Source organism: Neophocaena asiaeorientalis, unplaced genomic scaffold, assembly GCF_003031525.2.
Source record: "Neophocaena asiaeorientalis asiaeorientalis breed wild unplaced genomic scaffold, Neophocaena_asiaeorientalis_V1.1 scaffold95, whole genome shotgun sequence".
Classification (NCBI taxonomy): Eukaryota; Metazoa; Chordata; class Mammalia; order Artiodactyla; family Phocoenidae; genus Neophocaena; species Neophocaena asiaeorientalis.
In genome coordinates this window covers 493,002-506,981 of record NW_020174924.1, presented here as the reverse complement: position 1 = coordinate 506,981, position 13,980 = coordinate 493,002, and the positions used below count along the sequence as shown (strand labels likewise).

Here is a 13,980-nt window from a genome sequence, read left to right as displayed (position 1 = left end):
TTTCTGATCATATCTCTCTAGGGCATTGGTTTTCATGCCCTATGGGGGGGCACTTTTGCTCCCCACGGGATATTTGGCAATGTCTGGAGAGATTTTTAGTTGTCACATTTAAGGGGAGGAGTGCTACTGGTATTTATTTAGTGGTTAGAAGCCAGGGATGCTGTTAAACATCCTACAATGCAAGGGACAGCCTTCCACAACAAAGAATTATCTGACCCAAATGTCAGTAGTGCCACAGTTGATAAACTCTGTTCTAGGGACTAGAGGACTACTTTACACTTTCGCCCAGCACCGGTCATTCAGATTAGAGAGTATGGATGGGTCTACTAAAAAAACACCACCACCGCTGAGAAACCAAATCTTAGTGTTGGAGGAGAAATTAAAGGTTATCTATTCCAACCATTCAGGTGATATTTGAAAACTTGCTTCAACAACCTATCTGTGCAGAAGCGCATTGCGCAAAACACCTCAAACAGACCCAGAGGTTGACAGCCTAACTTCAAAGCAGCTCATCTTTTGAAAGGTGTTCAGTTTCTCTTTTTTGGTCTAAAACTGGCCTCTCTATAATACATAACCATTGGATCCAGCTTCACTTCTTAGGTTCACAAAGAACAGCTTCTCTTCCTCATAATTATTTTTGAGATTTACAAAGACATCAATCCTGTTTCTCTTATGCCATGACTTTGAGTCCTCTCACTTTACCTAAAGCATAAGAGTGGGTGCAAAGCATTTTCCTTATAAAGCGAGCATCTTCATTATAAAGTGAGCACATAATTACTAAGAAGCAAAACAAATTAAATCATATCTGGGGAGCTTGGACTTGTGGAAAAATATTATAAACAAGAAAACTTTATAAAGGCAAGGAAAAACAAACAAGAATCAACAAAGACGACTCATTCCCTCTGGACAGAACACAGGAAAAGTTTCTGATAAGAAAAATAAACCAAAGATTCAGATGATAAGTAGAATCAAGAATAACATGCAACACAAAATATACATATGGCTGAAAAAATGTATGCAAAGAAGGAAAAACAAGAGAAACAGAAGACAACTCTCATTAAATAAGTGGCATCTGAATTTTAAAGAGCGGCTATGCACACCAGTTTTAGTAGCCTAAGAAATGGCGGAGGCCATACAAGGAGGCCCTTCCCCCTGAATTTTTTTTTTTTTTTTTTTTTTTTTGCGGTACACGGGCCTCTCACTGTTGTGGCCTCTCCCGTTGCGGAGCACAGGCTCCGGACGCGCAGGCTCAGCGGCCATGGCTCACGGGCCCAGCCGCTCCGCGGCATGTGGGATCTTCCCGGACCGGGGCACGAACCCGTGTCTCCTGCATCGGCAGGCGGACTCTCAACCGCTGCGCCACCAGGGAAGCCCCACCCCCCACCCCCGAATTTTTATACAGGGAAAAGCAGATTAAAACAAACACTAAAGGTAGCGGTTTCTCCTGCCCCTCCTCCTCCTCTCTTCCTTCCTCTTCCTCTTCCCCTTCCTCCTCCAATTCTGGGGTTAGGTATAAGGGGGGCCTGGTAGAGTCAGGGCTCTCCAGAAGAAGCCAAACATGTGTAAAGCATACAGGTGGGGTTAACAACTAAGGGACAGTTCTACACGTTTACTTTAACAATTGGAAGGTTTTAAACACATTATTATAATGAAAACAAATTAGCACCAAATAAAATTTTCCTGCCTTTCCTCCTGCATGAGTCACTCACTGCTCAGTCACCAGTAACCCAGCTACTAGGGCAGTCTCCTAGATTCCCTGTGCCCTGGACATGGACCTCTGATCACTACAGTGCTCAGATCCTGTCATATTTACAGGAGACGCTGCCTAACAGTGACACACTGCCACCGTCCTGCTCAATCCAGCAATCAAACATCGAAATTGAGGCAGCACCGCTGGGCAAGTCAAGAATGAAGCGCATGTACACAAAGCAAAATGGGCCTAGACAAGAAAACGAAATCCAGAAACCTGACGGGGTAATCATCTCTTTTCACTAAGATAAAGAATATCCCAGCCCCGGATGGCGAGTGGCGAGAGGCTGCGGGGCATTCATCAGGCCAAGCAGGCGAGGTCAGCTCCGATTACTCCTGGGTAGTTGAGTTTACTGATTTCGTGGCTGGAGTCCAGGATTGCATAACACAGAGGCCCAAGGGGCTGAGAATGACCCGGAAGGGCCCTGCGCCTCCAGCCTACTCGAGACGCACCAAGCGGCATGTGTGGCTGCCCAGGTGGATTCACAGCAGGGGAGGGATTTGGGAGCACGCCCCGCAATGAGCAGAGACTCCTCCAACTAAGCCGATGACACACGCCATTACCTTGCGGGAAGGCCCTTTGTGAGACCTCGACCGGGGCAGCAAAGAGGCCACGAGACGGCAGCAGAGGACGCAGCCCAGGACACAAAACCTGAACCATCTGCAAAAGCAGATATTTCATTGCGGAAAGGTCACTTGTCTATAATCATGTATTCGAGGCCAGAATACATTACTGAATTTCAAAGAAATGAGGGTAAAATTCATCAACATGGAGAATTTCCCAACCACCACAGAATTCAGCTGCATATGAAGCCACATATTTCTCCAATGCTTAAAGCACGGATAGGGGTCAAGGCCTTTAAAAACTGACGTCAGCAGGAACCTTGTCACAGTCACTTCTTTTTGTGAAGTTCCAATGGGCAGCAATTCAAGTAAAATACCAGTGACTTTCACAGAGGCTGCCAAACTGATGGAGGGGCAGATACAGAGGTTGCTGGGCAGCATTGCAGCAAAGCAGAATGCTTTCACGGAGCAGCTAGGGACTCTGGCAATAGGCAGTGTTGGGTGGGACGGGGGGTGGGCATAATGAGGCCCACAGGCCAAGTCTCACACAGTCTTCACTTGCAGTTGGCAGAGGATAATGCACAGGAAAGGGGGATCAGTAGTACTGGGGCTAAATCTCTGATCTTCCAACTTATCACCTAATGCTCCTTTGGTTATATATTCCTCCTCCCCCCCAAAGCTGTCACTACCAAAAACTACCAAATTACCCCTGGGGGCAAAATGCCCCCTCCCTGAGAACCAATATGAGAGGGATATGATAAAAAAAGGTTTTAAGAACCTAATGTTAAGTCTCTCCAAGACTCTTGAATTTCAGAACAGGCCTCAAGGGCCTACAAGAACCATATTGCATATCTAAAACCTGAATTTCTACCTATGTTTGTATAATGGAGAGACAATAACTGAAGGACTATAGGCCAAATCTGGTCCTCAATTTTTAAAAAATCAGTTATCAATATTTTAAAATCAGAAGATTTCACATTTAAAAAGTCAGAATTTCTGACTTTTATAGGAAAATTGGAACAATGGCAATACCAAGCCCACAATCCCACATGGCAATAGGGTAGAGATGAGTGCAGTTAGTCTTTAAACAGAATGTGGGCTCTCTAGTTTGCCATAGTTCCCACCACGCCCTATTAACTCATACCTAATCTGCTTCACTCATTTACACCACTTCTCGTCCCTATAGGCAATTTACTTTCAACCTCCGAAGTGCTTTATAGTTTTAAAGTATTTTTTCATGTGTGATTTTATTTGAGCCTTGGTACTCCAGTAAGGTAGAGAGAGTAAATAGTATAATCTCCATTTAAGCAAAATGTAGTTCAGAGAGGTCTGACTTGCCCAAATTTACACATCAAAACAGAGTCTAGATTTCCTGACTCCCATTATTATTCTGGGAGGAAAATTTCTATTAAGAACTTCATTTTAGGGGCTTCCCTGGTAGCGCAGTAGTTAAGAATCTGCCTGCCAATGCAGGGGAAACGGGTTCGAGCCCTGGTCCGGGAACATCCCACATGCTGCGGAACAACTAAGCCCGTGTGCCTCAACTACTGAGCCTGCACTCTAGAGCCCACGTGCCACAACTACTGAAGCCCGTGTGCCTAGAGCCCGTGTTCTGCAACAAGAGACGCCACTGCAATGAGAAGCCCGTGCACCACAACAAAGAGTAGCCCTCGCTCACCCCAGCTAGAAAAAGCCCCCCACGTAGCAACAAAGACCCAATGCAAACAAAAATAAATTAATTAAATAAATTAAAAAAAAAAAGAACTTCATTTTAGTGGTTCATGGAACAAAACCAAAGAAGTAGATATGGGCATAACTGCTGGAATGGATGAATTCCAACTGCTAAGCTGTTCAAGAATCATTGCAAATTACTACCTCCCCTTCTTTTTTTCCCCCCCTTTTTTTTTTTTTTTTTTTTTTTTTACCTCCCCTTCTTTTAATGAAGTATTTCTACTCCCCTTCCAGGCATATGAAGAGATTGCCCTTCTAATCATCCTGAAATTGCGTGCGACTACATGACTTGCTTTGGCCCATGAAGTGTGTGTGGAAGTGATATGTATCCCTTTGAGGCAGAAGCATTTAAGAGCCCAAGAACAATTCTTCATGCTTACTTCACAACTGGGGAAGGGAGTGGGGATAGGGGGTATTAGTCTCATGGTTACATGATAGGATCTCAAAATGGTGGCACTCCATGGGCTTGGTTACCTGAATCACCTACAAGGAGCAGAGCAGCCTGCCAGACTACCCTAGACATGTAGTGTGAGAGTTACCTTTGCAGTTTTAGGCCACTGAGATTTTGGCATTTTTACCACAGCATAACCTAGCCTAACCTGATACAAGGTTCATCTGCGTGGTGACTGAACTTCTCCAAGAACTAAAATGCAATTTCTAGACATCTGATCATATCACTAAAAGCTGTTGCTCCTAAGTGGAAGACAGTGAGAATGAACTGATTTTTACCCCCAGCTTCCTCAGCTACCACCACCTTCTGATTTTGAAGAAAGCATTTTGAGTCCTTCACAGATGAGCTCTCCATTATTCTGGCATTTAGACTGGGAGGAGGAGAAGGGGGAGGCCCAGATCTTGTTTTCACCATTCCAGAGCCTAATCCCAGAACTGTCCCCACCCACTAATAGTCACACAATCTTGTCATAGGGCGACTATTACCCAAGGTGTCGCAAACAGAAAGGAGCTGCCGCTGGCGCCACTGCAATGTCAGGGCAACGCAGCCAGGCTGCGCTCTTTCCTCACTGGTGCCTGGGCTTGGCTAAGCCCGGAGAAGCAGCATTCTCTAGGGAAAGAAGCCTTCTCAAGTGGGAACAAAAATGAGTGTGAGGCGCACACCCATCCTGGGCACTATGTGAATTTGGGGTGAGTTCTCTTAGTACTGCAGCTCTGGTCAACTTCTAGTTTTTCTAGCCGCTAGTAAGCTGTCGGGCTGGTGCTACAGGGTGCCCCCGTTTTCCTGGGCTTTTCTCAAGCCCACCTGAGCCTGCCATCCTTGCACACTTGCAAAGATCATAAACGGTGGGGTTTGAGCAAAACCAGAACTTCAGCAACCGCCCCGCAGCTGGTATCAAAGGTGGGCTGGGCTGCCGAGAGGCTGAGCCTGCGCAGTCCCGCTCCCACCTTGGAGAGAAAGGGTGGCGGCAACGCGGGCTCCTTACACCGGCGTGCTCGCAAGAGGCGGGAAACCTTAGGTCGGGTCGCCGTGTCCCTCCCTCTTCCTGACCAGTCCACCCGTCTGCCCAGCCAGTCCGTCCTCCTCAGGCGCGTAGGCCCCGGGGGAGGGGGATGAGCAGTGCTCTGGGCTTCTGACTCATCATCTCCAACCCCTTTCTCGCGCGCGCTCCAAGTCTCAGGACTTTGCACCTGGGCACTGTGGGAGGGGGCACGGCGACAGCATCTGGGAAACCCTAGCTATGCCGACGGCCAGCCCTCAGCCCCTGCCCGTCTCCGAAGCTGCCGGATGTAGGAATGTAGACCCACAATCAGCTCCCCGTTACCGAGGTTGGGGTGGTTGCGCCCCCGCGCAGCATAGCCCGTCCGGCTCCTCCCTGCACGCTGGGCCAGTGGTCGCGTCCGAAAAAACTCTCAGCTAAGCCCCGACTTCCAGGGTTTCGCGTCACTTAGCCGATGCACAGCGCCCCTACCGCGGAGGGAAGGTTCTTTATTTCCCAGCGGGCCACAGGGTAGCTGGGCATCCTGGGATTTGTAGTCTCCGCTAGAGTAGAAAGGAACCGGATCGAAGCGAGAGAACGAAAGCACCAGTTGTGAATTGATTTCAGAGAGTGGGCGTGTACGGGTTTTTAGTGGATGGGATTGTGAAAGGTGGAAATCTTGGAAACAGTGAGATGAGGCATATGGGAAGCAGGATGGGGAGGCAGTGGGGAAGGAGGGTGAGGATAGAAGGGAGAAAATGGGTCTAGCTGAAAGTTGGTTTAAGGATATCCTGCAGGCGGGCAGATTTTCAGGGCGGTGAGGTGGTTTAAAACTCGGTCTAGGTATTGCTTTCCGCAGCAGGGGAGGAAAAAGAAAGGGGCCTAGTGTGAGTGAAGATTGAAGGCACTCCACCAGACTTCAAGTAGGTCTCAGGGGACTCCATCTAGTTTGAGTTCGGTGGGATGGGGTGCAGGAGGGTCTGGAGAATGCTCCCGCCGGGTAGGAAAGCAACACCTGTCTGCTTCCTCTTGCCAGCTCACTCATTTGTTCTGTTTGCTCTGCTAGCCACCGTGGGACCAGTCTCCAAATCAGGAACTTCCTCTAATTCTGAGAGACCCTGAAAACCAGACAGGTGTGAAGCAAGCAAACTATAAGGGTGAGAAATGAGGAATCCCAGACAGATGCAGCTTCCTCCTCTCGCATTTTTTTTTCTCGTGTTCCCATAGCCCTTCCAATATTTATGCAGATTTCTAATGCTCTCCCACATTTTTAGCCCCATTTAGATACCCGATTCACTCTTACCCACCACTAGGGGAGAAATGTCCAAAGCCAGAAAACCAACCAGTTTCAGTTTAGGACCCCGTCCTCTCCGGGCTGCCCCATTGTTTTCCCTTAAGTACCATCGACCAGGATAGCCAGTGAAAAAATGAACTGCTAGCTAGCTGCTTCCTCCCTGCCCTCAGTACCTCCTGCAGCTCCTGGTAGTGCAGATTCTGGCTCCAGCAGCATCCTGGCTTCCTCTGGCTCAGCAGGAACAGGGAGTATGCTGAGACCAGCACTCCGCCTAGGGTGAAGGCCTCAGCACTGAGCTCCAGCACCAGCAAGCCGGCTAGCTGTAGGTAGATAGGGCTGAGGGTGTGCTGCAGGGGACCCTGCACCTATTTGCCCCTGCCCTTTCCCCTCCTCTGGCTTCCTCATCCCCCCACATTCTCCTTTATTCACTTGTACCTGGGAGGGGACAGTTGGGGCAGACATCAAGGCTGTCTTCACCACTTCGACCGCCAACGTGATGAAGCCCAAGATCAGATTGAAGGTGTTGAATAGCATCATGGCGTGCACCTGCCAGTGAGTTAATTCAGCCCTGCCCAGCCTAGGGGACTCACTGCAACCCCAAGCCCCACCTGTAGCCTAGCTGAAAACAAAACTCAGCTCCTGGGCTTCCCTGGTGGCGCAGTGGTTGAGAGTCCGCCTGCCGATGCAGGGGACACGGGTTTGTGCCCCTGTCCTGCGCATCCGGAGCCTGTGCTCCGCAACGGGGGAGGCCACAACAGTGAGAGGCCCGCGTAACCCAAAAAAAAAAAAAAAAAAAACAACTCCTATTCTTCCACCTCCAAACGGGACCATCAGCCCTCTAACTTTCTTGTTTCCCTCCTCAGTCTTTTAGACCAGTCACGGGCAGATAACTAACACAGTTAGAAATCCACTTCCTGGGCTGAGGTGTGTGTGTGTTTTAGGGGGTGGGAGAATAGTACTGCATTCTCTTCCCCTCTCACCTTCCAGAGACGGGGTGCTCTGCGCAGCTCAAGGGTTACAATCCCAGTGAGGAGACCCTGAATGAGAAAGGCAAGTGGTGAGCTCTGGCCCATTAGGGAGGGGCCCCCAGGACCTTCTTTCCACCCTCCCGTATGGTAGTTCTTACCAGTACGCCATGCCCAAGTGGCAGTGCTGTGGCCATGTGACAAGCAGAGTTCAGGCAGGCAACTGAGATAGCAAAGGGCACCACAGCCACTGCCAGCCATAGCTGGCTCACCTGGAGGCCGGGTGCAGGGTAGTTGAAGGAGAACTGTTAGGGATTCCCTTCCTTCCTCCCAAGTGGTGGAGAGTAGTCAACCAAGAGCCATAAAAGAAGGGGATATCATTTAATTTTTTCTGCCTCATGTCATAGTTCAGTTACTTAACTATGTGTTTTCCCCACATGATGGAAGCTACTTGGAGATTAAGGGTCTTGCATTGTTTATTCTGTTTCCTCCACCCTCCTCCCACTCAGAGCCTAGCACAGTTTCAGACAGATGATAGGTGCTCACTAAACATGGGTGGAATTGAACTGGGGTACAAGTTGGGGTGGGGCAGCCTGGCCTCACCGCCAGCACCAAGAGGTGCCCACTCCGCCTGTGCCTGGCCCAGTGCTGTAGCTTTTCCAGACGAAGGCTGGGTCTGTCTTGCTCTCGCTGACCAGCTCTCTCCTCCATGGCTCCCTTGACCACTAGAGCTCAGTGCTTCCTAGCCTGGGAAAAATTCATTATGGCACCTATCAGGAGACAGGACATACAGCAACATCTCTTTCAGCTGCCCCTCTGCCTGCTTCCAATATCCAGGGAGTTGAGGCTCAGGGCCTCACACTTACCTAGTCTGAAGCAGCTGCTCCAAAGGGATGGGTCCCAGCTGGCCCTGGAGCTCCTGGTAGGGCCTGGTAGCTCAGAGAGGAAGACAAAGTTGTCCTGGCAGAGACAGGCTATCAGGGCTGGGGTGTGGTGGGGCAAAGGTCCCTATGAGGGCCTCATGATCCAGGGAGTGGTGCTGGGTAGACATCAGCCTCAGTTCACTCCACAAGACACCAGCCCTAACTCATTCTGTTCCTGTTTCCTACTGACCCCATCTCTGCCCATCCTGGGTTCCTCTTCTGATCACTCACCTCATTCACTCACCTTATACATGGACACTACCACCCTGGGCCCCAATTTCTCCCCCATTTCCATCTAACCTTTCTCCTTTTTTTAGGGGGCTTCCTCCTCAAATTACTTGCTGTTCCCTAGGGAAATCCCACATTACTCTCTGAATTAGTCCCATCATTACTGCTTGAAGATTTGTCCCAAGACCAGCCAAGACCTGGCTTCCTGTCTCTCACTTTCTGGACAGTTTCTCCTCTCTCATTCCTTTCTTGAAGGATTTACTCTGGATCGGACACTGACTAAGTGGATGGAGAGCTCTATTTATAGTAGGGATTGCTTTTGACTCAGTGATAACCTGCAGCTAGACATGTATAGAAGATGGTCCTTAAATGGTCAGTCTCGGGAAGAACACTATTGCAACAATTAATATTCTTGAGGGACGGAAGTTGCCTTGCAGCCAGGCAAGCTCTGCCACTTTCCGAGCTGTGTGGCCTTGGATACATTATTCTACCAATTTGAACCTCTGTTGAAACTGAGTGATTAAAAGGGGGATAATAATATGACTGTGAAGGGTTGTTGACTCAGGTTAGGTGCATAATAACCATTAATGGTGCTGATGAGGTCATACTGATGTACCTCATATACTACAGGGCTTATTCAGAAGCTAAGCTGGGGTCATTTATTCATACAATAAGCAGAATCACGTGAGCCCAAATATATATTCTGTACATCAAAAATAGGAAAAGTCCATGTTGGTGCAAAGCCTGAGGTCTGGGGGCAATGAGACCTATGTTCAAAGCCCAGATCTACCTGGGTGACCTTGGGCAAGGTACTTAATCTCGCTGTTTCCTTATCAATAAAGGGAATACCAATCTCAAGAGATTGCCTTAAGTATTAAAAGAGAAAATGCATATGAACCAACTCAGTCCAGCACCTGGCACATACATGTTCAATAAATGTTAGTGGCTATTATTATTATTGATGACAGAAGATGACTGAGCCAGAAGACCCCCAGGAGTTAGTACCAGGAGGCAGGGTCCTGGGAGGCAAGTGGCCTTTGTAAGCCACTTCTGCCCTGCTCAGTGCTCGGCCAACACTCACTAGAACACTGTGCCCACTCTTCTTTCCTGGGTAGTGGAAATCACATTTAAAGGGACCCTGAGAGCTGTTGTGTATCTACCCTCTCCTCGATCCTTATGTACATTAATTTTATTTTGTGGCAATGGCCTGATAGAATGTGAGATGTTGGGCTGAGTATCCCTGAGCTGGTAGGCCAGTGGAAAGCGACTCTTTTAGCCTCATTTCCCTTACCTGTAAATGCAGACCAATTATATTTCACAGTGTTATTAGAAAGATTATATACTATTAAATATGTGAACAGGCATTCGGTAAATATTGATTAAATCTAAGTATCCTACTTACAAGTATCCCTGTCTGGATTACAATCTCTTCCAGAGAGGGTACTACATTCCCCTCATGTGTTCATCCCCCACGGCGCTGAGCATTGGTGCCTGGTACTTAGTAAACACTCAGTAAATATTTGTTGTATTGAAGAGCCATTAAAGTGACTTAAGGAATGAAAAAATAGAATTCGAGAGGAAGGAGCAGGAATTGTTTATCAAGAAGAGAAAGGACCGGAGAGTAACTTTAATAATGTTTCTTATACGGCAGACATTAACTATCTCTATAATCGCCCCTCCTCCTCCCCCAAAAGAGAGACAGAAATTGTAAGGGAGAGGCTTTGAGATAAAACCCCAGGAAGAACTTCCCGAGTCTGTGCATGTTGGGGCAGAAAGAGCGGCAGAGCCAGCTCCTTCCCTGGTATGTCCGGGTTTAGGGTGGGAGGGGCAGTCCGCTTGGAGGCTGGGGGAAGGACGAGATGACCTTTCAAAATCTCTTCCAGTCTCCTGTTGGAATCATCCGTGCGCCCCACCCCCGCTCCCTCCCTCCTTCCCTCCGACAGCGCCCCCAGTCTCCAAACGGCCCTGGAGCGGGGGGTGGGGGAGGGGAGAGGATGGGGGGTGCTTCCCTCTCTGCGTCCCAAACAAAGTGTCACAAAGAGCTCGGCCGGCGGCAGCGGCGGAGGCGGCTGCAACTCAGCTTTTGTTCTCCCGGCCCGGGTAGCTGAGCCCTGGCCTCCCAGTTTCCCAACCCTGTCCCCCATCATCCTTCTGGTTTATCTTCCCCGGGAGGGGTCTGGGGTGCTGCTGGAGGAACCTCTTGCACAGGATGAAATGTCTTGCCCTACTTGCCAATCTACTTCTGGGAGGGAGATTTTCCCAGAGGCTCTCCTACCCACTCCCCACCCCCTAATCTGAGAACTGAGGTTCATATGGGTGCCAAGACTCTGACCTTTCTAGGGTCAGCTCCAGCTAAAGGGGCTTAGGGCTGGCTACATGCCCCCTCCCCCAAATCCAGGTGTTCCAGAACTTTCAGAAGAGGGGTCAAGTTGGGACATGCCCCTGGGATAAGATTCTCCATGGTGGGGTGGCAGTAGGTGAGCAGGTGTACCTTCCTCTCACCTCATGCTGTACATTTGAAACCCATGACTGAGGTCTGTAACCCAACTCAGGGCAGTGAGGATGGAGGGAAGGAGTCTTTCCCAAGAACTCAATCTAAAAGGTGGGCAAGCTATGCTGTGGGGTCAGTTTGGGGGAGCCACCTGAGCAATGAGGTTCAGAGGGCCATGGAGAGGAGACCATAAAAGTGAACTACTGGCATGTCTGTGTGATAAAGGTGGTCTTGACTCTAGACCACCTAAGGAGTTCCCTTTCCTTTTAACTCCATCTAGTGCAGTGTTAATCGATTGTTAGGGGACTTGGAAGGTGTAAGGATTCTCAGAGGGAAAAACATCAAGTACAATATTAGAAATGACCAGAGGCAGAGACCTAGTCACAAATATACTTCAAGTCCTGAACACTTGCCCCTTACACTTTGACCCTAAAAACTTTTGAACCACAAAGATTGAGGGACAATCTTCATGGTCCTCCAGTCAGCAGATGCTTCTATGTACTTGTCCCAGTTGTTTCTAAGAGTCTTCTCACCAACCCTTCCATCCTTCCCTACTCAGTAAGGTTTGATGGTCCACACCAGCTCTCCTAGCACATAAAAAGAATTGGCCTGTTGCTTTTGAAAGATTTTGGATCCCTATCCCTGGCCCTGCATCCCTATAGAACCCAAATAAGGGTAAGATAACCCTTGATTCCCAGTGGGGGTAGAAAGTAGGTCAGTGCTACTGTCTGGCTAAGTCTCATGGATGGTGTTTAGGCCTGACTATAGAAATTGGCCTGACTATAGAAAACTCTTGACTATTGCCCACAGGCAATACATGCATAATCTAGGTCCCAAGTCAGTTCATAAAATCTGGGGCTCTGTCAGTGCTTTCTCCTATTGAGAAAAACTCATGGGATCAGGTTCTTGGGACCCCATTTGGTGAGGAGATGATTCAGGAGATCTTGACTGGGCCTAGGAGGGTCTCAGTGGTTTTGTTGATTTGAGGCCACCCTCTGGGGAAACTTTCCCTTCTTGGGAATTCAGCTTCAATTTGGGCCTTCTTGTATATCACTGGATTTCCATCCTGGAAACTGCTATGTGCAAAGCAGGTTTTTTGTTTTTGTTTTGTTTTGGGGGAGGAAGCTTTTGCCCAATTCCTACTCTACTTGCCTTGGGTATGAGGTCAGCCTCCCGTGAGGTATTTTGTTTACTATCCCATAGGCAGTTTTAGGGGCCCTAGAATCTTCTCAGAATCAGAGTATGTGCCCATAGGTTAGTCAGCTATGACCATGCAGTATTCCCAGCCTCCCCCCTCCTCCCCCACCATCTGCTTCCTCTGAATATACCAGATTGGCTGTACACCAGGATGTTCCGGGAATCCCCAGGAGAGCAACAGAATGTGATGGACCCAAATACGATGCCTCAGTAACTCATTCCAGGATGTACAAACTGTAACTGTCAGAACACTCCTTATAGCTAATTAAAATTCTTCTCGTTACATCTATTTTCTATTATATCTGTCTATTTTCAGTGACATCCAAAAGGCCAAAATAATCCCTCTGGTACCACTATTTTTTTCCCCCCTCTATGGTTACCAGATAGGAATTTTTACAAATCCTTTGGCTTTTCTCAGTGCCTTATCTGTGGTGCTAAAATGGCAAATGTGGCCCCTCTAGTACTTCATTGCTCTATGGTACGGAGGTGGCCAAAGTGGCTCCTCTGGTAGCCCACTGCACTCTCCATGGTACTGAAGGAATGACCATTTGTTTCAGCATCTCTCTGGGGTCCAGAAGAGTCCTGTGACTCAGAACCACAAAACTTTTGAACTGGAAGGGACCATCAGTATAAATTAGTCCAACCCTCTTATTTTACAGATGAGTAAACCAGGAGGTTAAGTGATTTACTGAGGACTGCAGGGGCTATTAATGGTCTGACTGGGCCCACAGTAGTCTTGCACCCCTCAGTCATACTCTAATTCACCTTTCATTATACTACTCAGCGAACTTGGCTAGGCTCTTGGTCTCAGTAAAGGGGCTTATTTGGAGGATCCAGAAAGTGAGGGTGGATGCCTTAATTTGGAGCTACAGAAATACAGATATTAAAAGTGGTGCTGGAGGTTGTTTACTGGTCCTTGGACAAAGACATTTTGTTAATTAATCTCTTAATAAAATTCCCATAACACAGATTCCAAATGTAACAGGTACCTGCCCCTTCATAGAGTCTTATCCTATCTACTAAATGTCAAAAATTAAAGAAGCCTTGGATCTCCAGAGCCTTTTCTCGTTGCAGGGCTGACTCCTGGCTCAGTTCTCTTCTATTAAAGATCCTTAAGCAAAGAAATGCTGAGTCCTTTTCTTTCTCAGTAACCGATTTCAGTTTCACAATGCCTATTGTAAGGAAGTTCTTTATATCTCAAATATTCTTTGTCTCAGGCAATTAAAAAAAAAAAAAGGTTAGGCCCACATTTGTCTAGCCTTGACCAGATACAATTCTGTATATAAGTAAGAAAGATAGACTGGATGATTTCTGGTCCATTCTCCTAGGCCTATTTCCATGAATCTTAATTCTGGGGTTGCTTCTAAGTCCTAATGCTAACCTCCTCTGCAGCTTAGAATCATGAGAT

General features: G+C 48.0%; 1 protein-coding gene across 2 annotated transcripts; it reads right to left on the bottom strand.

Annotated features, from left to right (window-relative positions):
- Window positions 1-5,971: 5,971 nt before the first annotated feature.
- Window positions 5,972-8,719, bottom strand: TMEM253 (transmembrane protein 253). Of its 2 annotated transcripts, XM_024761334.1 has the most exons (7): window positions 8,600-8,719; window positions 8,337-8,480; window positions 7,895-8,005; window positions 7,749-7,805; window positions 7,204-7,314; window positions 6,942-7,088; window positions 6,512-6,592 (listed from the first exon to the last, which is right to left on the bottom strand). In XM_024761334.1, the coding sequence occupies exons 2-7, from the start codon at window positions 8,442-8,444 to the stop codon at window positions 6,512-6,514; spliced, it is 615 nt and encodes a 204-aa protein (XP_024617102.1). In that variant the 5' UTR covers window positions 8,445-8,480; window positions 8,600-8,719. The 2 variants fall into 2 exon arrangements, with proteins under 2 accessions (XP_024617104.1, XP_024617102.1); XM_024761336.1 differs by lacking the exon at window positions 7,204-7,314 and having other exon boundaries at window positions 5,972-6,592.
- Between the last annotated feature and the right edge of the window lie 5,261 nt (window positions 8,720-13,980).

Excerpts from the sequence above, each read along its gene's own strand:
- TMEM253 (XM_024761334.1), bottom strand. The coding sequence starts at position 8,444 with ATGGAGGAGAGAGCTGGTCAGCGAGAGCAAGACAGACCCAGCCTTCGT. Across the intron at positions 8,006-8,336 it reads GGCACCTCTTGGTGCTGGCG|GTGAGCCAGCTATGGCTGGC; the intron begins GTGAGGCCAGGC and ends CCCGGCCTCCAG. Across the intron at positions 6,593-6,941 it reads ACTACCAGGAGCTGCAGGAG|GGTCTCTCAGAATTAGAGGA; the intron begins GTACTGAGGGCA and ends TCTGGTTTTCAG.